Here is a 25,314-nt window from a genome sequence, read left to right on the forward strand (position 1 = left end):
AACAATATATAAGCTTGCTATTCTCCCAGGGCGCTGATAACAATATATAAGCTTGCTTTTCTCCCAGGGCACTGATAACAATATATAAGCTTGCTTTTCTCCCAGGGCGCTGATAACAATATATAAGCTTGCTTTTCTCCCAGGGCACTGATAACAATATATAAGCTTGCTCTTCTCCCAGGGCGCTGATAACAATATATAAGCTTGCTTTTCTCCCAGAGCACTGATAACAATATATAAGCTTGCTTTTCTCCCAGGGCACTGATAACAATATATAAGCTTGCTATTCTCCCAGGGCGCTGATAACAATATATAAGCTTGCTTTTCTCCCAGGGCACTGATAACAATATATAAGCTTGCTATTCTCCCAGGGCGCTGATAACAATATATAAGCTTACTTTTCTCCCAGGGCACTGATAACAATATATAAGCTTGCTTTTCTCCCAGGGCGCTGATAATAATATATAAGCTTGCTATTCTCCCAGAGCACTGATAACAATATATAAGCTTGCTATTCTCCCAGGGCGCTGATAACAATATATAAGCTTGCTTTTCTCCCAGGGCACTGATAACAATATATAAGCTTGCTTTTCTCCCAGAGCACTGATAACAATATATAAGCTTGCTTTTCTCCCAGAGCACTGATAACAATATATAAGCTTGCTTTTCTCCCAGAGCACTGATAACAATATATAAGCTTGCTTTTCTCCCAGAGCACTGATAACAATATATAAGCTTGCTATTCTCCCAGGGCACTGATAACAATATATAAGCTTGCTATTCTCCCAGGGCACTGATAACAATATATAAGCTTGCTTTCCTCCCAGGGTACTGATAACAATATATAAGCTTGCTTTTTTCCCAGGGCACTGATAACAATATATAAGCTTGCTTTTCTCCCAGGGCGCTGATAACAATATATAAGCTTGCTATTCTCCCAGGGCACTGATAACAATATATAAGCTTGCTATTCTCCCAGGGCACTGATAACAATATATAAGCTTGCTTTTCTCCCAGGGCGCTGATAACAATATATAAGCTTGCTATTCTCCCAGGGCACTGATAACAATATATAAGCTTGCTATTCTCCCAGGGCACTGATAACAATATATAAGCTTGCTTTTCTCCCAGGGCACTGACAACAATATATAAGCTTGCTATTCTCCCAGGGTACTGATAACAATATATAAGCTTGCTTTTCTCCCAGGGCACTGATAACAATATATAAGCTTGCTTTTCTCCCAGGGCACTGATAACAATATATAAGCTTGCTTTTCTCCCAGGGCACTGAGAACAATATATAAGCTTGCTATTCTCCCAGGGCACTGATAACAATATATAAGCTTGCTGTTCTCCCAGGGCACTGACAACAATATATAAGCTTGCTATTCTCCCAGGGCACTGATAACAATATATAAGCTTGCTGTTCTCCCAGGACACTGACAACAATATATAAGCTTGCTATTCTCCCAGGGCACTGATAACAATATATAAGCTTGCTTTTCTCCCAGGGCACTGATAACAATATATAAGCTTGCTTTTCTCCCAGGACACTGATAACAATATATAAGCTTGCTATTCACCCAGGGTACTGATAACAATATATAAGCTTGCTTTTCTCCCAGGACACTGATAACAATATATAAGCTTGCTATTCACCCAGGGCACTGATAACAATATATAAGCTTGCTTTTCTCCCAGGGCACTGATAACAATATATAAGCTTGCTATTCTCCCAGGGCACTGATAACAATATATAAGCTTGCTATTCTCCCTGGGCACTGATAACAATATATAAGCTTGCTTTTCTCCCAGGGCACTGATAACAATATATAAGCTTGCTATTCTCCCAGGGCACTGATAACAATATATAAGATTGCTTTTCTCCCAGGGCGCTGATAACAATATATAAGCTTGCTATTCTCCCAGGGCACTGATAACAATATATAAGCTTGCTTTTCTCCCAGGGCGCTGATAACAATATATAAGCTTGCTTTTCTCCCAGGGCACTGATAACAATATATAAGCTTGCTATTCTCCCAGGGCGCTGATAACAATATATAAGCTTGCTTTTCTCCCAGGGCACTGATAACAATATATAAGCTTGCTTTTCTCCCAGGGCGCTGATAACAATATATAAGCTTGCTTTTCTCCCAGGGCACTGATAACAATATATAAGCTTGCTTTTCTCCCAGGGCACTGATAACAATATATAAGCTTGCTCTTCTCCCAGGGCGCTGATAACAATATATAAGCTTGCTTTTCTCCCAGAGCACTGATAACAATATATAAGCTTGCTTTTCTCCCAGGGCACTGATAACAATATATAAGCTTGCTATTCTCCCAGGGCGCTGATAACAATATATAAGCTTGCTTTTCTCCCAGGGCACTGATAACAATATATAAGCTTGCTATTCTCCCAGGGCGCTGATAACAATATATAAGCTTGCTTTTCTCCCAGGGCACTGATAACAATATATAAGCTTGCTTTTCTCCCAGGGTGCTGATAATAATATATAAGCTTGCTATTCTCCCAGAGCACTGATAACAATATATAAGCTTGCTATTCTCCCAGGGCGCTGATAACAATATATAAGCTTGCTTTTCTCCCAGGGCACTGATAACAATATATAAGCTTGCTTTTCTCCCAGAGCACTGATAACAATATATAAGCTTGCTTTTCTCCCAGAGCACTGATAACAATATATAAGCTTGCTTTTCTCCCAGAGCACTGATAACAATATATAAGCTTGCTTTTCTCCCAGAGCACTGATAACAATATATAAGCTTGCTATTCTCCCAGGGCACTGATAACAATATATAAGCTTGCTATTCTCCCAGGGCACTGATAACAATATATAAGCTTGCTTTTCTCCCAGGGTACTGATAACAATATATAAGCTTGCTTTTTTCCCAGGGTACTGATAACAATATATAAGCTTGCTTTTCTCCCAGGGTACTGATAACAATATATAAGCTTGCTATTCACCCAGGGCACTGATAACAATATATAAGCTTGCTTTTCTCCCAGGGCACTGATAACAATATATAAGCTTGCTATTCTCCCAGGGCACTGATAACAATATATAAGCTTGCTATTCTCCCTGGGCACTGATAACAATATATAAGCTTGCTTTTCTCCCAGGGCACTGACAACAATATATAAGCTTGCTATTCTCCCAGGGCACTGATAACAATATATAAGATTGCTTTTCTCCCAGGGCACTGATAACAATATATAAGCTTGCTATTCTCCCAGGGCACTGATAACAATATATAAGCTTGCTTTTCTCCCAGGGCGCTGATAACAATATATAAGCTTGCTTTTCTCCCAGGGCACTGATAACAATATATAAGCTTGCTATTCTCCCAGGGCGCTGATAACAATATATAAGCTTGCTTTTCTCCCAGGGCACTGATAACAATATATAAGCTTGCTTTTCTCCCAGGGCGCTGATAACAATATATAAGCTTGCTTTTCTCCCAGGGCACTGATAACAATATATAAGCTTGCTTTTCTCCCAGGGCACTGATAACAATATATAAGCTTGCTCTTCTCCCAGGGCGCTGATAACAATATATAAGCTTGCTTTTCTCCCAGAGCACTGATAACAATATATAAGCTTGCTTTTCTCCCAGGGCACTGATAACAATATATAAGCTTGCTATTCTCCCAGGGCGCTGATAACAATATATAAGCTTGCTTTTCTCCCAGGGCACTGATAACAATATATAAGCTTGCTATTCTCCCAGGGCGCTGATAACAATATATAAGCTTGCTTTTCTCCCAGGGCACTGATAACAATATATAAGCTTGTTTTTCTCCCAGGGTGCTGATAATAATATATAAGCTTGCTATTCTCCCAGAGCACTGATAACAATATATAAGCTTGCTATTCTCCCAGGGCGCTGATAACAATATATAAGCTTGCTTTTCTCCCAGGGCACTGATAACAATATATAAGCTTGCTTTTCTCCCAGAGCACTGATAACAATATATAAGCTTGCTTTTCTCCCAGAGCACTGATAACAATATATAAGCTTGCTTTTCTCCCAGGGCACTGATAACAATATATAAGCTTGCTTTTCTCCCAGAGCACTGATAACAATATATAAGCTTGCTATTCTCCCAGGGCACTGATAACAATATATAAGCTTGCTATTCTCCCAGGGCACTGATAACAATATATAAGCTTGCTTTTCTCCCAGGGTACTGATAACAATATATAAGCTTGCTTTTTTCCCAGGGTACTGATAACAATATATAAGCTTGCTTTTCTCCCAGGGTACTGATAACAATATATAAGCTGCTTTTTTTCTGAGAATACTGTGACAAATACAACCTAAAAAAAAACAAGAAAAAAAAAACCTAAAATCACAGTTTAATTGACACTTGCCTTAATAACATCAGTTGGAAAAATATATTTCTGATCCCGGTGGTACATATTCTAATGCATTGTTTTCTATGTTAAGGGTACGCAGACCACAACTAGGATGATCACAGCCCCTAATAATAGAGTCCAGTAACTTTTCTACCAATAGTGGGTTCCGCTGTTTTGACTACTTTCTGTAATATGCAACGGTCCACAACAGCGCTATTACCAAACCAATATGTGTATATACTCCTGTACATAATATCTTTACTAAGAGTCACTTCTGATGTCATCACTTATAATCAGTGGCTTCTAAATCAGTTTAGTTTATATATAGAAAACTTGTACATTATAAAGAATGCACTCCTGCCCCTACTATACATTATTATGAATATTACAAGACCCCCTGAATTTCTGTAACATATATTTATGCGCGTGGTCTCTATATGGCCTCAGGACTCTCAGTGACTTCTACAATTGACCTCCTCTGTACTCTTAATTAAGAACATATTTTATTTTCACATTATCTAATTAAAGGTAAAAATAAATTAAATAAAAACCAGAGTAGTTTACAGAAAAATGTCTGATGTTGATGCAGGATCTGATGGAAACCATTATTGAGAAACCAATGATCGTCTATAACCAAAGCCAATACCTTAACACTATTCTGCTGCACTGTACAGAGAGTATTTGGTCATTCACATCAGTCCCTGCCCCAGTAGAGTTTACACTCTATTACTAAGATTTGGAGAGAGATAAATTACCAGCCAATCAGCTCATAACTGCCTGTTACGGCCTGTGTTTGAATAATGACAGCTAGGAGCTGATTGGTTGGTACTGTATCTCTCTCCAAGGCTTAGTAGATAGCCCCTATATTCCCTGCCACATGTACACACACATACACTAGGGGTAATTTTATTGATAGGAGCCAATTAACCTACCAGTATATATTACCCCCAGTGTCAGGGGGTGAGGGGCGTGTCAGGGGGTGAGGGACGTGTCAGGGGGTGAGGGACATGTCAGGGGTTGAAGGGCGTGTCGGGGGTGAGGGACGTGTGAGGGGGTGAGGGGCGTGTGAGGGGGTGAAGGGCGTGTCAGGGGGTAAGGGACGTGTCAGGGGGCGAAGGAACGTGTCAGGGGGTGAGGGACATGTCAGGGGGTGAGGGACGCATCAGGGGTTGAAGGGCGTGTCGGGGGTGAGGGACGTGTCCGGGGGTGAGGGACCTGTCAGGGGGTGAAGGGCGTTTCAGGGGGTGAGGGGCGTGTCAGGGGGTGAGGGACGTGTCAGGGGGTGTGGGGCATGTCAGGGGGTGTGGGGCATGTGAGGGGCGTGTGAGGGTGTGAAGAGCGTGTCAGGGGGTAAGGGACGTGTCAGGGGGCGAAGGGCGTGTCAGGGGGTAAGGGACGTGTCAGGGGGCGAAGGGCGTGTCAGGGGGCGAGGGACGTGTCAGGGGGCGAGGGACGTGTCAGGGGGCGAGGGACGTGTCAGGGGGTGAGGGGCGTGTCAAGGGGGTGAGGGACGTGTCAGGGGTTGAAGGACGTGTCAGGGGGTGAGGGGCGTGTCAGGGGGTGAGGGGCATGTCAGGGGGTGAGGGACGTGTCAGGGGGTGTGGGGTGTGTGAGGGGGTGAGGGGCGTGTGAGGGGGTGAAGGGCGTGTCAGGGGGTAAGGGACGTGTCAGGGGGTGAAGGGCATGTGAGGGGGTAAGGGACGTGTCAGGGGGCGAAGGGCGTGTCAGGGGGTGAGGGACGTGTCAGGGGGTGAAGAACGTGTCAGGGGGTGAGGGGCGTGTCAGGGGGTGAGGGACGTGTCAGGGGTTGAAGGGCATGTCGGGGTGAGGGACGTGTCAGTGGGTGAAGGGCGTTTCAGGGGATGAGGGACGTGTCAGGGAGTGAAGGGCGTGTCAGGGGGTGAGAGACGTGTCAGGGGGTGAAGGGCGTGTCAAGGGGTGAGAGACGTGTCAAGGGGTGAGGGACATGTCAAGGGGTGAGGGACGTGTCAGGGGGTGACGGGGCGTGTCAGGGGGTGAGGAACGTGTCAGGGGGTGAGGGACGTGTCAGGGGGTGAGGGACGTGTCAGGGGGTGAAGGGCGTGTCAGGGGGTGAGGGACGTGTCAGGGGGTGGAGGGCGTGTCAGGGGGTGAGGGACGTGTCAGGGGGTGAAGGGCATGTCAGGTGGTAAGGGACATGTCATGGGGTAAGGGACGTGTCAAGGGGTGAGGAACGTGTCAGGGGGTGAGGAACGTGTCAGGGGGTGAGGGACGTGTCAGGGGGTGAGGGACGTGTCAGGGGGTGAGGGACGTGTCAGGAGGTGAGGGACGTGTCAGGGGGTGAGGAATGTGTCAGGGGGTGAGGGACGTGTCAGGGGGTGAGGGACGTGTCAGGGGGTGAGAAACGTGTCAGAGGGTGAAGGGCATGTCAGGGGGTTAGGGATGTGTCAGGGGGTGAGGGACGTGTCAGGGGGTGAGGGACGTGTCAGGGGGTGAAGGGCGTGTCGGGGTGAGGGACGTTTCAGGGGGTGAGTGGCGTGTCAATGGGTGAGGGGTGTGTCAGGGGGTGAGGAACGTGTCAGGGCGTGAGGAACAGACTAGACACTGGAGACAATATCACCTATGAAGCAGGTTTTCCAGCTCCCACACTGTCCGGTATGTTTTGCTATGTAGATGAGCCTCACATCTTCCTACTGTATTTCTGATAAAACGTTTGTCATCTCTGCCCAAAACAGGTTCTTCATTTGGAGATTTATACTTTGCTTTATGTATTTATTGGGTTTTACACATGAAATTGCGACTGTTATTGTGATGGTATCATCTGAGCTCTGCGTCAATTCTTTTCCTGTGCGGCCATCTAGTACAACGCTTCTTAAACTGTGTGTAGCGACGTCTTAGTGTGTCACAAGTTGGTCCCTGGTGTGTCATGCACAATGACAGTGGGATGGCAAAAGATTCCAGATCCCGCAGGACTCTGGCCAATCAGCAAAGCAAGGGGAGGAGACTGTGCTTTTCCCACTGCCCCAGAACATGCTCCAGAACATGCTCTGGCCAATCACTAGTGAGGGGAGGAGACTGTGCTTTCCCACTGTCCCGTCTGCTCCAGAACATGCTCTGGCCAATCAGCAGAGTGAGGGAAGGAGAGTTTGCTTTCCCAGTCATACTAATATCTGTGAGATCAAGTAATATCCTGACCGCGGGGATTCCGGAGCTCAGAATGCCAGATCCAGAATCCCGAAACCTGTTAGAATTCCAGCACAGACATCCACACCACCGGAATTCCAAATGTAATTAGGGGGGTTAGGAGGAGTGTTAGGGCTAGATGTTAGCGTTAGGCACTAGGAGGGAAATTACGTTCAGACACCGGGGAGGGAGGGTCAGGGTAGGGAGAGGGGAAGGGTTAAGATACCTACCGACAGGTGTCTGTATCCTAACCCTGTTGGGATGTCAGCATTGGGATTCTGACCGCTGGGATCTTGAGCGCCAGCATCTCGTACCCATCCCCATAAACAGTGTTTAAGATAGACTTAACATTAAAGCAAGTCCTAAAATGGTCTCTATGACAACTTTTATCCCTTGGTGAACCTATATCTATCATTTCATTACTTCTGTGACAACACCCTGCAGGAAACATTCAGTTTAACACTTTGAATACCTGCAGCTGTGGTGACATTTGATCTCGGCATGTTTATCCCAGGACTGTCCTCCACGCATGGTCTATCCTCTAAAATAATAGAGATTTTATTTAATGTCAGAGATTATACTTACACAGAACACAAGTGATGCCCAGCTATTCATAGTAACTTTAATTGTCATTGTTCAGAAACATAGACATGCATTGACTATAATATACAGGTTGAGTCTCCCATATCCAAATATTCCAAAATACGGAATATTCCGAAATACGGAATATTTTTAGCATGACTGAGATAGTGAAATTTTTGATGGTTCAATGTATACAAACTATATTAAGACACATAATTATTAAAAAAAAGTATAAAATGACCTATAGGCTGTGTGTATAAGGTGTATATGAAACAAATATAAATTTCACGTATGTACACAAACTTTGTTTGAGCCACAAAATTATTGAAAATATTGTATAAAATTACCTACAGGCTGTGTGTATAAGGTGTATATAACACATAAATGCAGTCTGTGTATAGATTTGGGCCCTATTCCTAAGACATTTCATTATGGTATGCAATTATTGCAAAATACGGAATATTCCAATATCTAAAATACCTCTGGTCCCAAGCATTTTGGATATGGGAGACTCAACCTGTATTAGCTTGCTTTTCTCCCACAATACTGTAACAGATACAATCTAAAATAAAAAAAACCCCACTAAATCACAGTTTAATTGACACTTGTCTTAATAACAGAAGACGGATAAAAGCTATTTCTGATCCCAGTGATACGTATTCAACTTCTGATGTTTTCTGTGTTAAGGGTACGCAGACCACAACTAGGATGATAACAGCCCATGTTAAACCCCACTTATCAAAAATACCCGGAATGAACGGTAACTTTTCTACCAATAGTGGGTTCCGCTGTTTTGACTATTATCTGTAATATCTAATGGTCCACAACAGTGCTATTACCAAACCAATATGTGTATACACACCTGTACATAATATCTTTACAAAGAGTCACTTCTGATGTCATCACTTATAATAATCAGTGGCTCCTAAATCACTTTAGTTTTTATACAGAAAGCTTGTACATTATAAAGAATACACTCCTGCCCCTACTATACATTATTATGAATATTAGAAGACCCCCTGAATTCTGTAACATATATTAATGCGCGTGGTCTCTATATGGCCACAGGACTCTCAGTGACGTCTATAATTGGCCTCCTCTGTATTCTTAATTAAGAACATATTTTATTTTCATATTATCTAATTAAAGGTAAAAAGAAATTAAATCAAAACCGGACTAGTTTACAGAAAAATGTCTGATGTTGATGCAGGATCTGATGGAAACCATTATTGTTAATGAGAAACCAATGATCATCTATAATCAAAGCCAATACCTTAACACTATTTTGGGGCCTATTCATCAATTATCTATAGTTATAATTTGAACTTGATGCGAGTTCAAACAACCTTTCTGGGGCATCCATCGTACCTCATTGCGTTAACGATCACTTCTGAAAAGCTGCTCCTTCTGCGGAATCACGTTTTCAGACGTGAGAGACTTTTCTCCTGCTCCTCCCGTCTTCGTATCCTCTTCACAGCCTGCAGCGTGCGCAGCATAAAGACGGCCTGCGGAGATTCTCCGAAGACAGGAGCAGCAGGAGAAAAGTGTCCCATCAGTCAGAGAAGAAAGAGGGACCGGCCGCGACGCTGACAACCACCACTGGCATAAAGACTCCGCCTATGCGGTGGGGAGTACAGTGGAGCTGGGAGGTAGGACGGGGGGAGATGGCAGCCATAGGCAGTTAGAACACGATGTAAACGGCAGCTTGTGAAAACATTCGGGGGCTGTACGCCATCTCAGGATAGCGTACAGTTACACTACCAAGTGCCGAAAAAAAGCTTTTTCGGAACTTGATGAATTACATAATTTGTACATAATTTTTACTGTGGGACAATTGTAATCAGGAGGTATCAGTGATATCTCCTGTGTCACATAGTTAATGAATGGCCATGAAACTTAATTTCTACAAAAGTAGGTGAAAATTTAAGGGATGATGAATGGACTCCTTTGTCTCCTTGTAAGATAAGACCACTTAAATAAATGGCAACAAATCTTAGATACCCTCAAAACCTTCTGGTTGTGTTACTGGTAGAATAGGTCTATATGGTTATCTTGAAACTAAGGCCCTCATTCAGAGCCGCTCGCAATTAGCTCTCGCTCGTTCAGAAAAAGGGGGTGGCTATTCAAATGAACCGTACGCTCCTTGCGGTCTGTTGCCGCCTCCATGTCTGAACGAGCGAACAAAACATGCGCTCGTTTATTTGATAAAAACGCCCCCTGGCCGCTCGCATCATACGTCATGTCCGCTATTTATTAGATTAATCAAGTACATCGAACAGCGTATGAACTGCTCGCTATTCTTGTGGTTGGTTTTTCCTACCACTATATTGTGAGCAGTTCTGGCTATAAAATAACCCAGTGACGTGGTCAATGACGCTGCTGTATTAATTATGCACACCCATAAAACGCCCGCGTTGACCTTTAAGCACGCCTGCGTTCGGATCTCCACTCCCCGTTTTCAAGCACCTTCCCCTGTTACCACCCACATACGCCTCATTCTGTCACTCAAAATAGCAGGCACTCGCTATATAGCGAACAAACGATTTTCGGCCGCACTGACTGGTTCGCGCATGCGTACTAAAAACCATACGCATGCGCAGATGTGCGAACATCGCTCGGAACGAGCGTACTGCCGCTAACGAGCGGCTCTGAATGAGGGCCTAAATTGTTAATAAAGTCTCTGTAATTGTGTCTACTTCTAATAAATCTGTGTACCAGATATGGGGATTCTGCATTTATAAAACCACATATGTTCCTTTCCAGGCCACATGCAACATGTCGGCAGGACAATAAGAACATTTGTACAAAACATCGACACAATATTTTAAAATATCTACAAGTGCATTTCGGGCGGTTCAGTTAATCCCGAGGTGCCAGCAAAAGGAAGTGATGTTCAGCCCTGTTCCAGGTGCAATGCTCAGCGTCAGACTAATGACTGAATGTGACTCTGCACTTTAGCCAGGAAGAAGTGATGCACCAGGTAACTTGCGCTTAATTGGGTGGCTCCAATTGCATATTAAATAATTTTGCAGAGATCTGAATTGGAAAGAATTGTAACAAAATTAGAGTACAAATAGAGGAAGGGACAGATCCCAGAGATTGCGCATTTTATTTATCAAGTATCAATTTAGCAAAATCAGCTATTTTAAACGTGGCATTCATTAGGCGATTTTATTACAGATAAAACGCGTTGTGCTGGGTCGAAAAACAAACATTTGAAGATTTTGCTGCATTGTTACTTCATAGATTAAGGACACAAAGTTAACTGGCTGAATAAAATGCATATTATATCTTTACATTTATCACTGCATTGAAAAGCTCTCTCTAATATAATTTATTATAAGGGAATTGGGGCATAAACTACGAATTCCTTTCTTTTTAGGTTTATCTTTCTTTCTGTACAGTATGTTTCAGGGTCTATATGTTTGAATTTGCTAATTTATTTACTGTTTATCTTAATCTTATGATTATAATTCAAAGTTATACAACAGCATAGCTCCCAACCATCCCAAACCACACTGGACAGGGTCACTTTGAGGGGCCTTTCCCTTTGCTGATAGTTGGTACAGTACCTTGGTACGCTGATCTGATTTTTCAGGGGAGAGGGGTAAGTGGTGGTCTAGTGTCCAGAAGTGTTAGCTACGACCTTACTGTGTGGCCCCAACCTCATTGAGACAGGGTTTATGCCCCCATTGTGATGGCCACTAACCACCAACCTATCATTAGGCTGCAACCTACCATCTAGCACACAGGCGAGAATGACCTAGAGAGACCATTGATCACTGACCCTGTGTCTTAGAAAGACAGGCGACCCCTTGCCTCAAATAAATTATTGCATCTGCCTATGGAAATGCTGAAAAAAGGTCATCCCTATATCCGGTAGGTCTAATGATGCATCTTAGATTAAATAATTGTCCAAATAAATCCCTAGATAAAGTTATATACTATCAGTTATTTATATAGCACACACATATTCCACAGCGCTGTACAGATAATATTTGGCCATTCACATCAGTCCCTGTCCCCAGTGGAGCTTACACTCTATATTCCCCACCACATATACACACACACATACACTAGGGGTAATTTTTTGGATGGGAGCCAATTAACCTACCAGTATATTTTTGGAGGTAAGTGAAGTACCTGGAGGAAACCCAAACAAGCACGGGGAGAATATACAAACTCCACACAGTTCTGTTAGGCAGTAATGCTAACCACTACACCATCCGTGCTGCCCATCTATGTGTCTGATAAAACATACATACAGTATTACATCAAATAAACTTCCAAATATGACTCTATGCCAACCTAAATTCCTAGATGACCTAAAGTCATTGCATATATAGTAACACAGACATGTTAAGTACAGTGGTTTGAATACCCACAGTTCTGGATACATCGTTTCATTTTGGTGGTCTCACAACTGTCCTCCACAATCCCAAATCATCTATTTTGATTGGAATGAGGCCGATATGGAAGTAAATTGAACCAATTCTGCAAAATATGGTCTTATAGTACCATCAGGTTATACTCCATTGGATTAAGACAGATGAAGAATGAGCGGCATAATCCAAATTTGCCAGTGAAACACTTCCCCTAACCCACCTCCTTGGGTATTGTGTGTTCATTTTGCCAGTGGAATTTTTACCAAGTGCCCACTCCAGGGTCGGACTGGCCCACTGGAATTTCACCATCTTCTCTTGTATATCAGGGTACATGAGATTCCTTAGACAGAGATTCCTGGTTCTCCGATCGGAAAAGGCTCAAGACAAATTCCTTGTCCACTCAAACACTAATGATGCACAAATGGGACAGCAGCTTCTGGGAATGGGTTACATAAGGGGGGGGGGGGGGTTATGTTTTGTTTTTCCGAAAGGGTAACACTTGTCCTCCTCAGGGACCCCACCCCTATGACAGTCACCCCCACTAGCCGACTGATGTGGAACTAATGGTAAATGTGATTCTCCTTATGGGCCTGATACAGAGATGAGTGGAGACACGTCTGCGCCTTTGTGCTGATGCAGGGTCCGATCCTTAAACAACTGAGACATCCACTTTCCGCATCTTGAGCCGGTGCATATCTGTCACTGTGCGTATTTAGGCGCGCCATCGGCTGCACCAATGAAACCTGCACCAGCAATTTGGCTGGCGCGGCCTCTTCCTTCTGAGTACGGGCTCGTGTGTGAGCGGCCGTGCGTCCCTAAACACATGCCCACCACACACCTGCGCCGCCACCTCACCACCAATGCTGTTACCTCCCAGGGATGCCAACTTAAATTCTCAGACCGTGTGTCCGATCCTGTGCTGCGTCACTGTGTGCAGACAATTGGGGCGCATGTGCGGTGTGATTTGGTGCATGCGCAGTACGCAAAACATCGGTCACCTATGTGCATATTGGCGCTGAGCAGCAGACGACTAACCTTTACATTCAGCCGTAGATATGGGATGGAGATAACAGGGAGACCACGCTCAGATTATCAAACATTGAAGTCCTACCTGTGAGCTGCAGGGTGATTAACTGGCCACTGGCTCTTCCTTCACCGCTTTCAAACGAGAACGACGGGCACCTTCCATTGTCACTGGCACAGACGATGAGGACACTTGTGGAGTTGTGGTAGCAGTAATCACACCGGTCGGCCAGTGACGCACATTTGGGACACGTCTCCTTGTCCTTCAGTGTAAAGGGCACCAGAGAACTAATATTTGTAATGCTGGGATTTGTGCCTGTAAATGACACGGAAAGCTGGCAATCTCTTCTTTCTGTGGAAAATTATAGATAAAAATAAAATAGTGAGATATTCAATCATTCATAAACAAGCAGCTGTGTAGCGTTTGGTGATTTACGCTGGATAACCTGGGGAGTGGTCTAAAGAGAACCCAGAAATTTACCAAGAGACTGCACCAGAGAGTGACAACCACGAGGGAGCATGGAAGACGGTTTCTCTGATTAGGGATCAGCGCAGCTGGAGACAGAAGCCTAGGGCCCTCATTCAGAGCCGGACGCTCTGAGCAGAGCGCACGCTCTGAATGAGGGCCGGGCTCCATTTTCATGGAGCGTCCTCCTGGACGCTCGTATAGCTGTGGGTCACCACCCACAGGCTATACGAGCGTGCATTGTGATGGTCGCGATGGTCGAGACCATCGCGACCATCGAATTTGCGAGCCGGAGCCTGCGGTTGAGGTTTTCAACCGCAAGCTCCGGAGTGATTTTGGCTCTATCAGAGCCAAAATCACTCCCACTGACATCACTAGTGATGTCAGTGGGCCGGCTTCTGACGGGAGGCGTTCCCGTGGGAACGCCCCCGTCAGGGAGGCACGCCCCCGGCACGCCCACCAAAGGGGGCGTGCTGTCAATCAACATTGACAGCACGCCCCCTTTGATCGGACACAACGAGCGAAGGACTTTCCTTCGCTCGTCGCGTCTGGCGCATGCGCACGACGGAGCTCCCTCCGTCATGCGCATGCTCAGTCCATAACATCGACCCACTTGCGAGCGGACAGCCGCTCGCGAGTGGGTCTGAATCAGGCCCTAGGTTACCTAATGACACATCAGTCAGCCGTGAGGAGAAGGGTGCGCCCGGAGAGGTCATGTGTCCAGCCCGCTGCAAATCCAGTGGGGGGCTCGATCAGTGTGATCGCCCCCTCTCCCCCCCCCCCCCACAGACAGAAAAGACAGCAGCAGCGAGCAGTCTCTCAGTGCAGCCCAGCACACAGCAGCTTGTGCTAGGCTGCTGACAGGTAAGGAGGGGGCGGCATCAAACCTGGGCTTCGCCGGACCCCTCCAACAAGCCAGAGCCCGAGTAATTAGTACCTGCCCCCTACATCTCGGCGCCCCTGTGTATACTATAGCAAACCCAGTCTCTAGGACTGTGTATCATTCATATCCCGACTATCAAAATCCCGGCACCGAAAACCCAACCTCCGGCATCCCGGCAGTAAGATTTGGGGTTAGGAGGAGGGTTAGGGTTAGGCACTAGGGGGAGGGTTAGGGTTAGGCACTAGGGGGAGGGTTAGGGTTAGGCTGCAGGAGTGATGGGTTAGGTTTATTGCTGAAGGAGGGGGAATGGTTAGATTTAGGGGTAGGGGAAGGGATAGGGTTAAGATACTTACCTCGGATACCGGCATCGGGATTGTGACCGCCGGGATCCTGAGCGCCAGCTTTCCATAGCCATCCCCACTGTACAACTATTTGCTGTGATTCACAGCCTGCGTTTATAAAATATTATTATACAGTAATACGTAATGGTTGTATATTGTGTCATTGTCTAATATTCCGTATCCATATTATTTCCCAGTTACTCCGAAGAGAGTGTAATAAAACATGATATTTTCCTACCTTCTGCGTTTTCATTGTGCGCCAAATTTCCATTCCGTGGCATCGGTTTTTCAGCCTGATCCTCCATGGACGGCTTACACACTGCAGTAACAAGGACTATTAGTGGCTGGATAGATCTGAGAGGGGTCAGTTACATTGGAGCTTTGTGCCCTGTGATTGGCTCATGCTCTGAGGAATTCTGTTAGGATGCAGCTCTTACCTTTGGTATTTATTTCAACAGGTGTACTCTGCGCCCTCCCCCGCCCGTGCTCCACAAACAATAGGCCGTTGTTTTCTTTGCCGCAGAAAATATTCAGCATCGATTCAGTCTTGAAACAGGCGGCGCAGGATCCAAACATTTGAGCTTTATCTGGGCAGAGGAGCGGCTGTCTGAACGTGAAATTGTGCTGATCTTGTACCACGATAATGGGAGGTTCTGTCACTGGGACTTCATAACCGCCTGAGACAGGAGAGACAGGAGAAGATATAGGGGCAGAGAACAAAGGGAGGAGTTACCTATAGCAACCAATCAGCATCTAAGTATCATTTCTCTAGCACAATCTATAAAATGACAGCTAGAAGCTGATTGGTTGCTTTTCAAAACGAATCCCCTTTATCTCCCTGCAAGGCTTGGTACATCCCCCCCTCCCAAACTGAATCAAGCTGCAGATTATATGGGAATTCCATCTTCAGAGGACATTGTCTTCAAGACATATTTATTTTGCCGTTAGATCTGACAACAGACCTGCTGAGCTTATCTACCGATGCATCCATAGGCCACCGACAGAAGAACATTTGAAAGAAAAATTAGAATGTAAGCTCTCACGAGCAGGGCCCTCTACCCTCTTGTGCTTCTCTCTAATTATACTTATATCTACTCCTTACCCACTAGGGCACCTAACACTTACACCCTGCTTCTTATTTGAGTCTTATAACAACGATCGCTAAAAGTGCATACACACGTAACGATTTTTTTAACGATTTGTCGATAATGACGTCGTTATCGTTCAATCATTCAAAAAAATAGTTCAGTTTATGAGTTATAACGATGAACGATAATCACAAATGCGCGCTCCCGTTTGTAGTTTGTAGTTATCGTTCATCGTCCATTTCAGACTTTCCAACATGACGATTTTCATTAAGGGAAGGAACATTGGGCCTGATTCAGACCCGGTCGCAAGTGCTGAGCGCTCGCAAGCAGGTCGATGGTGGCCCAGAGTGCATGCTCACAACGGAGCCGGCTCCGTCGTGCGCATGCGCGAGACACGGATAGCGACGGGCAATCCGACGCTCCGGGTCTCGCACCAAAGGGGGCGTGCTGTCGATATTGAGTGACTGCACGCCCCCTTTGGTGGGCGGGTCGGGGGGGGTGGCTGCCCAGGGGTGGCGGCCCCACTGACATCACCAGTGATGTCAGTGGGATAGATTTCGGCTCTAGAAATCTCTCTAGGGCTTGCGGCCACGAGACCCTACCACAAGGGTCTCGTCGCAAGCCCGATGGTCGCAATGGTCTTGACCACCGCGACCATCATCCTGGCCGCTCGCATTAGCTGAAAAAAAAAAGACGCCCTGATTCAGAGCGAGCGCTCTGTCAGAGCGTCCGGCTCTGAATCAGCGCCATTATTCATTCGTTCATAGTTCAAAAAATCGTTCATTACACTTAAAAAAATCGTTCACTTTTTCAAGGGAAAATCTGACAAAATCGTTGGTTACAAAATCGTTACGTGTGTATGCACCATAATGCAGCAATGTATATAAACCTTGTCCTGCTTTGCATTGTACTGTAACTCACTGGTTTCTTGTTCACTTATTTGTTTATGTACTATGGGCCTGATTTAGACCCGGTCACAAGCGCTGAGCGCTCGCAACCGGGTCGATGGTGGCCCACAGCGCATGTGCACGATGGAGCCGGCTCCGTCGTGTGCATGCGCGAGACCCGGCTAACGATGGGCAATCCGTCGCTCTGGGTCTCGCACAAAAAGGGGGCGTGCTGTCGATGTTGAGTGACAGCTCGCCCCATTTGGTGGGCAGGCCGGGGGAGTGGCTGCCCAAACGGAGACGTTCCCGAGGGAACGCTTGCCTTTTGGGGGTGGCCCGACTGACATCACAAGTGATGTCAGTAGAGAGCTTCCGGCTCTGTTCTCTGGGGCTTGCGATGAACGAGACCCTACCACAAGGGTCTCATCGCAAGCCCGATGGTCGCGATGGTCTTGACCCACACCCACAGCTATGCGAGTGGCCAGGAGGCCGCTCCCAAATAAAAAAAAGCCCGGCCCTGATTCAGAGCGAGCGCTCTGTCAGAGTGAGCGGCTCTGAATCAGGCCCTATGTGCTGTGGAACACCTGTGGCGCCCTATAAATATAAATACCAATCTGATCTCTTTATCACTGTTGATAACTCAACAATCCACCCCACCCCACAAGCTCACTGCCTTGGTGTCATCCTTGATTCTGAATTGTCCTTTGTTCCCCACATTCAATCTGTCTCAAAATCATGTTACATACATCTAAAAAACATATACAAAATTCGACCATATCTCACACAAGACACTGCAAAAACTCTAATCCATGCACTCATTATTTCCCGCATTGACTATTGCAATAGTCTCCTTACTGGTCTTCCCAAAAACAGGCTATCGCCATTACAATCCATTATGAATGCAGCTGCGAGGCTTATCTTCCTTGCCAAACGTTCATCATCTGCTGCCCCGCTCTGTCAGTCCCTCCATTGGTTGCCAGTTTTCTACCGTATTCAATACAAAATACTGTTACTTACACATAAGGCCATTAACCGAATTACACCAACATACATCTCTTCACTCATCTCAAAATATCTCCCAACCCGACCTCTCCGCTCAGCACAAGAACTGCGTCTCTCATCCCCACGCATTACTTGCTCCCATTTACGGTTACAGGACTTTCTTCGGGCTGCACCCACTCTATGGAATGCCTTACCACACACAATAAGACTTACCTCTACTCTTCAATCCTTCAAGCGTTCCCTGAAAACTCACCTCTTCAGACAAGCTTATCAGATTCCAGAACCGACCACATAACCTTCATAGCTTCCATGTCTTATCACATCCCCTGTCACAGTCCACACATAACCTCACATATTGTCTTTCTTTCACATACTCCTGACATTTTGCCGACATTCCTGTGTGACTGGATCATGCAGCCCACCAAGAAACTCTGCATTCTGGCCAGACCAAATTGCAATATATATAGCACCTATCCTTGTGTATCAATGCCTGTTTCCCTATAGATTGTAAGCTTGCAAGCAGGGCCCTCTTACCTCTATGTCTGTCTGTTATTACCCTGTTTTGTTCTATCAATGTTTCCAATTGTAAAGCGCAACGGAATATGCTGCGCTATATAAGAAACTGTTAATAAATAAATAATAAATAAATAAATAATAAAAAAGATACACAGTGTCCATGTGTCTCCATCATTGATGGGAAGCCCAATCAGTCACACACTAACAGGAAATCTCTATATAATTGCATTACTTCCATTACACGTTATGTTGTCTGACAGACGACTTCGCTCTTCACGACCCTCCTCCACGGACGGCGCTAAGGCTGAAACCACAAAGATATAGGGGCATCAGTGATCAAACATTTACCTATTGCTTGGTGAGAGCAGATGACAATCATTGATTAATAAAATAAGTTTCTTTTTTCAAATAGGGAAACTGAAAGCCCAAATCTGGGATATCGGTTCCACTGTACATGCCTGAACTGGCTGATTCACGCAGACGCATTATCTACATGCAGTAGACTGACCCAGCGCGCCAGACCCAGTACTGGGGAGTAACGTGGCTGATGTGTACGGCTTAGCTGTCCTGGGGCTGTTATTTAAAAAATACCTTTATCTCCGAACTCAGCAGTAATAAAATTAAAATCACAGAGAACGATGGAGAAAAGGGGCTTATTTATAAATGTGCCACTCTGTTTATTTTACACTAACAATTATACCATAATGACAGGCCTACTCTCTGGTGCGGTATTTTGGATAGAGTCCTTTATTCCAAAAATCTAAATCAGTTATCTTTTTTTTTTTTTATTATCTCTTTGGGTCTTATAGACTTATACCAGCATAACCTCAGTCTTATGTACACCAACAAAATGAATAAGGCAAATAGTGATATAGGTGCAAAAGCAAAAAATATTTCTGCACCTGACCATTAGAACTTCCTCCTCCGCACCAGCAGCAGAGCCCAGTGCTATTGCTTTATCAGCGTCTGGCTGCTATTTGGGGATGGATACTAATGTGTCCTTACTAAGCTTTGCTAAAATCACACAAAAGACCCCTCTGTCTCACGCCACAGTCCTGGATACGGTGGAGCGCCATTTTATAGTCAGTTCGTAATGTGCGAGTTGTCTCAAAACATGATTTCTCATCTATATGGAATATGCAAGAAAATAGCACTTCCAATTGCATAAAACTCGCACTATATTTGCATAAAAGTAGCCTAATATCAGGGGAATAGTAGCAAAGAGTGTGATGACTAATCAGCACTGCTGTCTATGCAGAAGACTCGCTGGATTTGCATGTGATGCATCCTGACACTCGTCGCATGAATTCTGGCGTTAATTACGACAGTATGCATGAAGAGAAACACAAAGGATGGCTCTCTTGATAAGAACTGTCCTTTGCAAAAGAGAGACTTCCGGGTCTATGACCCAGAAGTCCCTCTGGCCTCCTTCTTTGCATGAGCAGAAGTATGCATGCGCCACGGTGGGGGTGGGGTAGTCTGATTGGATTCCAGGGAGCAGTTGCGAATTGAGCAGCACCATCTAAAGATGGCCTTGCCCACCTTATCCAAGCCTCGGAATCAGAGCCACCATCAGGTTGGGACTTCCAGGACTGGAGTCCCGGGCCTGGACAATCAGACAAAGGGGGGGTCCGCTCCTACCATCCGGTGCTGTAAGAGAAAGTGATGGGGGTGGCTTGTCTGCTTCTACCGGTGCCTGCCTGACTGCTCCTACCCCCTTGAATTGAAAGTGACAGGGGGGAGGAGTGCCACTCCTACTGTGCAATAAAGTTTTGTTTTTTTTGTGAACCAATATGAGTGAAGTTATCACGTAACGCCGCGCCCTGAGAAAAAAAAGAGAAGCCGCGGTGCATGAAGACTGGAGCAGCCAGAATAGAAGAAGGAGGTAAGTGACTTCCATGTTGCTGGCTAGGGATGGAGATTTGAGACTAGAGGCAAAGCAGGGCTGGAGAGACAGAAGGGGACTAGCTGGGGTTTGGAAAACACCACAGGACTGGAGAATTAGAAGGGTGCTGGTTAGGGTTAGGGAGATACTGCAGGACTGGAGAGACAGAAGGCTGCTGGCTAGGGTTAGGGAGACACTGCAGGGCTGGAAAGACAGAAGAGTGCTGGCTAGGGTTAGGGAGATACTGCAGGGCTGGAGAGACAGAAGGGTGCTGGCTAGGGTTAGGGAGACACTGCAGGGCTGGAGAAACAGAAAGCTGCTGGCGCTAGGGTTAGGGAGACACTGCAGGGCAGGAGAGACAGAAGGGTGCTGGCTAGAGTTAGTGAGACACAGCAGGTCTGGAGAGACAGAAGGCTGCTGGCTAGGGTTAGGGAGATACTGTAGGGCTGGAGAGACAGAAGGGTGCTGGCGATAGGGTTAGGGAGATACTGCAGGGTTGGAGAGACAGAAGGGTGTTGGCTAGGGTTAGGGAGTTACTGCAGGGTTGGAGAGACAGAAGGCTGCTGGCTAGGGTTAGGGAGATACTGTAGGGCTGGAGAGACAGAAAGCAGCTGGCGCTAGGGGTAGGGAGATACTGCAGGGCTGGAGAGACAGAAGGGTGCTGGCTAGGGTTAGGGAGTTACTGCAGGGCTGGAGAGACAGAAAGTTGCTGGCTATAGTTAGGGAGACACTGCAGGGCTGGAGAGACAGAAATGTCATGGCTAGGGTTAGTGAGATACTGCAGGGCTGGAGAGACAGAAGGCTGCTGCCTAGGGTTAGGGAGACACTGCAGGGCTGGAGAGACAGAAAGCTGCTGGCGCTAGGGTTAGGGAGATACAGCAGGGATGTAGAGACAGAAGGGTGCTGGCTAGGGTTAGGGAGTTACTGCAGAGCTGGAGAGACAGAAGGCTGCTGCCTAGGGTTAGGGAGACACTGCAGGGCTGGAGAGACAGAAGGCTGCTGGTTAGGGTTAGGGAGTTACTGCAGGGCTGGAGAGACAGAAGGCTGCTGCCTAGGGTTAGGGAGTTACTGCAGGGCTAGACAGACAGAAGGCTGCTGGCTAGGGTTAGGGAGATACTGTAGGGCTGGAGAGACAGAAAGCTGCTGGCGCTAGGGTTAGGGAGATACTGCAGGGCTGGAGAGACAGAAGGGTGCTGGCAAAGGTTAGGGAGTTACTGCAGGGATGGAGAGACAGAAGGGTGCTGGGTAGGGTTAGTGAGATACTGCAGGGCTGGAGAGAAAGAAGGGTGTTGGCTAGGGTTAGTGAGATACTGTAGGGCTGGAGAGACAGAAGGGTGCTGGCTAGGGTTAGTGAGATACTGTAGGGCTGGAGAGACAGAAGGGTACTGGCTAGGGTTAAGGATACACTGCAGGGCTGGAGAGACAGAAGGGTGCTGGCTAGGGTTAGGGAGTTACTGCAGGGCTGGAGAGACAGAAGGCTGCTGGCTTGGGTTAGGGAGACACTGCAGGGCTGGAGAGACAGAAGGCTGCTGGCTAGGGTTAGGGAGACACTGCAGGGCTGGAGAGACAGAAGGCTGCTGGCTAGGGTTAGGGAGACACTGCAGGGCTGGAGAGACAAAGGTGCTGGCTATAGTTAGGGAGACACTGCAGGACTGGAGAGACAGAACGGTGCTGGCTACGGCTAGGGAGACATTGCAGGGCTGGAGAGACAGAAGGCTGCTGGTTAGGGTTAGAGAGACACTGCGGGTCTGAAGAGACAGAAGGCTGCTGGCTAGGGTTAGGGAGATACTGCAGGGCTGGAGAGACAGAAGGGTGCTGGCTAGAGTTAGTGAGACACTGCAGGGCTGGAGAGACAGAAAGGTGCTGGCTATAGTTAGGGAGACACTTCAGGACTGGAGAGAGAAGGGTGCTGGCAAGGGTTAGGGAGACACTGCAGGGCTGGAGAGACAGAAGGCTGCTGGTTAGGGTTAGGGAGATACTGTAGGGCTGGAGAGACAGAAGGGTGCTGGCTAGAGCTAATGAAATACTGCAGGGCTGGAGAGACAGAAGGGTGCTGGCACTAGGGTTAGGGAGTTACTGCAGGGCTGGGGAGACAGAAAGCTGCTGGTGCTAGGGTTAGGGAGATACTGCAGGGATGGAGAGACAGAAGGGTGCTGGCTAGAGTTAGGGAGTTACTGCAGGGCTGGAGAGACAGAAGGCTGCTGGCTAGGGTTAGGGAGACACTGCAGGGATGGAGAGACAGAAGAGTGCTGACTAGGGTTAGGGAGATACTGCAGGGATGGAGAGGCAGAAGGGTGCTGGCTAGGGTTAGGGAGTTACTGCAGGGCTGGAGAGACAGAAGGCTGCTGCCTAGGGTTAGGGAGACACTGCAGGGCTAGAGAGAAAGAAGGGTGCTGGCTTGGGTTAGGGAGACACTGCAGGGCTGGAAAGACAGAAGGCTGCTGGCTAGGGAGACACTGCAGGACTGGAGAGACAGAAGGGTGCTGGCTAGGGTTAAAGAGACACTGCAGGGCTGGAGAGACAGAAGGCTGCTGGTTAGGGTTAGGGAGATACTGCAGGGCTGGAGAGACAGAAGGGTGCTGGCTAGAGTTAATGAAATACTGCAGGGCTGGAGAGACAGAAGGGTGCTGGCTAGGGTTAGGGAGTTACTGCAGGGCTGGAGAGACAGAAAGCTGCTGGCACTAGGGTTAGGGAGATAAAGCAGGGATAGATAAACAGAAGGGTGCTGGCTAGGGTTATGGAGTTACTGCAGGGCTGGAGAGACAGAAGGCTGCTGCCTAGGGTTAGGGAGACACTGCAGGGCTGGAGAGACAGAAGAGTGCTGGCTAGGGTTAGGGAGATACTGCAGGGATGGAGAGACAGAAGGGTGCTGGCTAGGGTTAGGGAGTTCCTGCAGGGCTGGAGAGACAGAAGACTGCTGCCTAGGGTTAGGGAGACACTGCAGGGCTGGAGATAAAGAAGGGTGCTGGCTAGGGTTAGGGAGACACCACAGGGCTGGAGAGACAGAAGGCTGCTGGATAGGGTTAGGGAGACACTGCAGGGCTGGAGAGACAGAAGGCTGCTGGCTAGGGTTAGGGAGACACTGCAGGTCTGGAGAGACAGAAGGCTGCAGGCTAGGGTGAGGGAGATACTGCAGGACTCGAGAGACAGAAGGGTGCTAACTAGGGTTAGGGAGATACTGCAGGGCTGGAGAGACAGAAAGGTGCTGGCTAGAGTTATGGAGACACTGCAGGGCTGGAGAGACAGAAAGTTGCTGGCTATAGTTAGGGAGACACTGCAGGGCTGGAGAGACAGAAGGGTGCTGGCTAGGGTTAGTGAGATACTGCAGGGCTGGAGAGACAGAAAGGTGCTGGCTAGAGTTATGGAGACACTGCAGGGCTGGAGAGACAGAAAGTTGCTGGCTATAGTTAGGGAGACACTGCAGGGCTGGAGAGACAGAAGGGTGCTGGCTAGGGTTAGTGAGATACTGCAGGGCTGGAGAGACAGAAGGGTGCTGGCTAGGGTTAGGGAGTTACTGTAGGGCTGGAGAGACAGAAAGCTGCTGGCGCTAGGGTTAGGGAGATACAGCAGGGATGGAGAGACAGAAGGGTGCTGGCTAGGATTAGGGAGACACTGCAGAGCTGGAGAGACAGAAGGGTGCTGGCTAGGGTTAGGGAGATATTGCAGGGATGGAGAGACAGAAGGGTGCTGGCTAGGGTTAGGGAGTTACTGCAGGGCTGGGGAGACAGAAGGCTGCTGCCTAGGGTTAGGGAGACACTGCAGGGCTAGAGAGAAAGAAGGGTGCTGGCTAGGGTTAGGGAGACACTGCAGGGCTGGAAAGACAGAAGGCTGCTGGCTAGGGAGACACTGCAGGACTGGAGAGACAGAAGGGTGCTGGCTAGGGTTAAAGAGACACTGCAGGGCTGGAGAGACAGAAGGCTGCTGGTTAGGGTTAGGGAGATACTGCAGGGATGGAGAGACAGAAGGGTGCTGGCTAGAGTTAATGAAATACTGCAGGGCTGGAGAGACAGAATGGTGCTGGCTAGGGTTAGGGAGTTACTGCAGGGCTGGAGAGACAGAAAGCTGCTGGCACTAGGGTTAGGGAGATACTGCAGGGATGGAGAAACAGAAGGGTGCTGGCTAGGGTTAGGAGTTACTGCAGGGCTGGAGAGACAGAAGGCTGCTGCCTAGGGTTAGGGAGACACTGCAGGGCTGGAGAGACTGAAGAGTGCTGGCTAGGGTTAGGGAGATACTGCAGGGATGGAGAGACAGAAGGGTGCTGGCTAGGGTTAGGGAGTTCCTGCAGGGCTGGAGAGACAGAAGACTGCTGCCTAGGGTTAGGGAGACACTGCAGGGCTGGAGATAAAGAAGGGTGCTGGCTAGGGTTAGGGAGACACCACAGGGCTGGAGAGACAGAAGGCTGCTGGATAGGGTTAGGGAGACACTGCAGGGCTGGAGAGACAGAAGGCTGCTGGCTAGGGTGAGGGAGATACTGCAGGACTCGAGAGACAGAAGGGTGCTAACTAGGGTTAGGGAGATACTGCAGGGCTGGAGAGACAGAAAGGTGCTGGCTAGAGTTATGGAGACACTGCAGGGCTGGAGAGACAGAAAGTTGCTGGCTATAGTTAGGGAGACACTGCAGGGCTGGAGAGACAGAAGGGTGCTGGCTAGGGTTAGTGAGATACTGCAGGGCTGGAGAGACAGAAGGGTGCTGGCTAGGGTTACGGAGTTAC

General features: G+C 47.3%; 1 protein-coding gene and 1 long non-coding RNA gene across 2 annotated transcripts in view; both read right to left on the bottom strand.

Moving 5' to 3' along the window:
* The window catches only part of LOC148514841 (uncharacterized), a 63,045-nt gene extending 54,953 nt beyond the window's left edge, over nt 1-8,092 (bottom strand). Inside the window, exon 1 of the long non-coding RNA XR_015879453.1 lies at nt 8,017-8,092. This is a non-coding gene — a long non-coding RNA (uncharacterized LOC148514841). The remainder of the gene's footprint in view (nt 1-8,016) is intronic.
* Nucleotides 8,093-9,503: 1,411 nt separating this feature from the next.
* The window catches only part of LOC148514842 (uncharacterized), a 67,672-nt gene continuing 51,861 nt past the window's right edge, over nt 9,504-25,314 (bottom strand). Inside the window, exons 3-8 of the mRNA XM_088480877.1 lie at nt 19,764-19,843; nt 18,542-18,551; nt 15,662-15,883; nt 15,463-15,543; nt 13,623-13,886; nt 9,504-9,631 (exon numbers count right to left, since the gene is read on the bottom strand). Of these exons, the coding sequence (XP_088337003.1) occupies nt 9,504-9,631; nt 13,623-13,886; nt 15,463-15,543; nt 15,662-15,883; nt 18,542-18,551; nt 19,764-19,843 (785 nt within the window). The remainder of the gene's footprint in view (nt 9,632-13,622; nt 13,887-15,462; nt 15,544-15,661; nt 15,884-18,541; nt 18,552-19,763; nt 19,844-25,314) is intronic.

The sequence above is a fragment of the Taudactylus pleione genome, unplaced genomic scaffold, assembly GCF_031769625.1.
Source record: "Taudactylus pleione unplaced genomic scaffold, aTauple2 ptg000257l, whole genome shotgun sequence".
Lineage (NCBI taxonomy): Eukaryota > Metazoa > Chordata > Amphibia > Anura > Myobatrachidae > Taudactylus > Taudactylus pleione.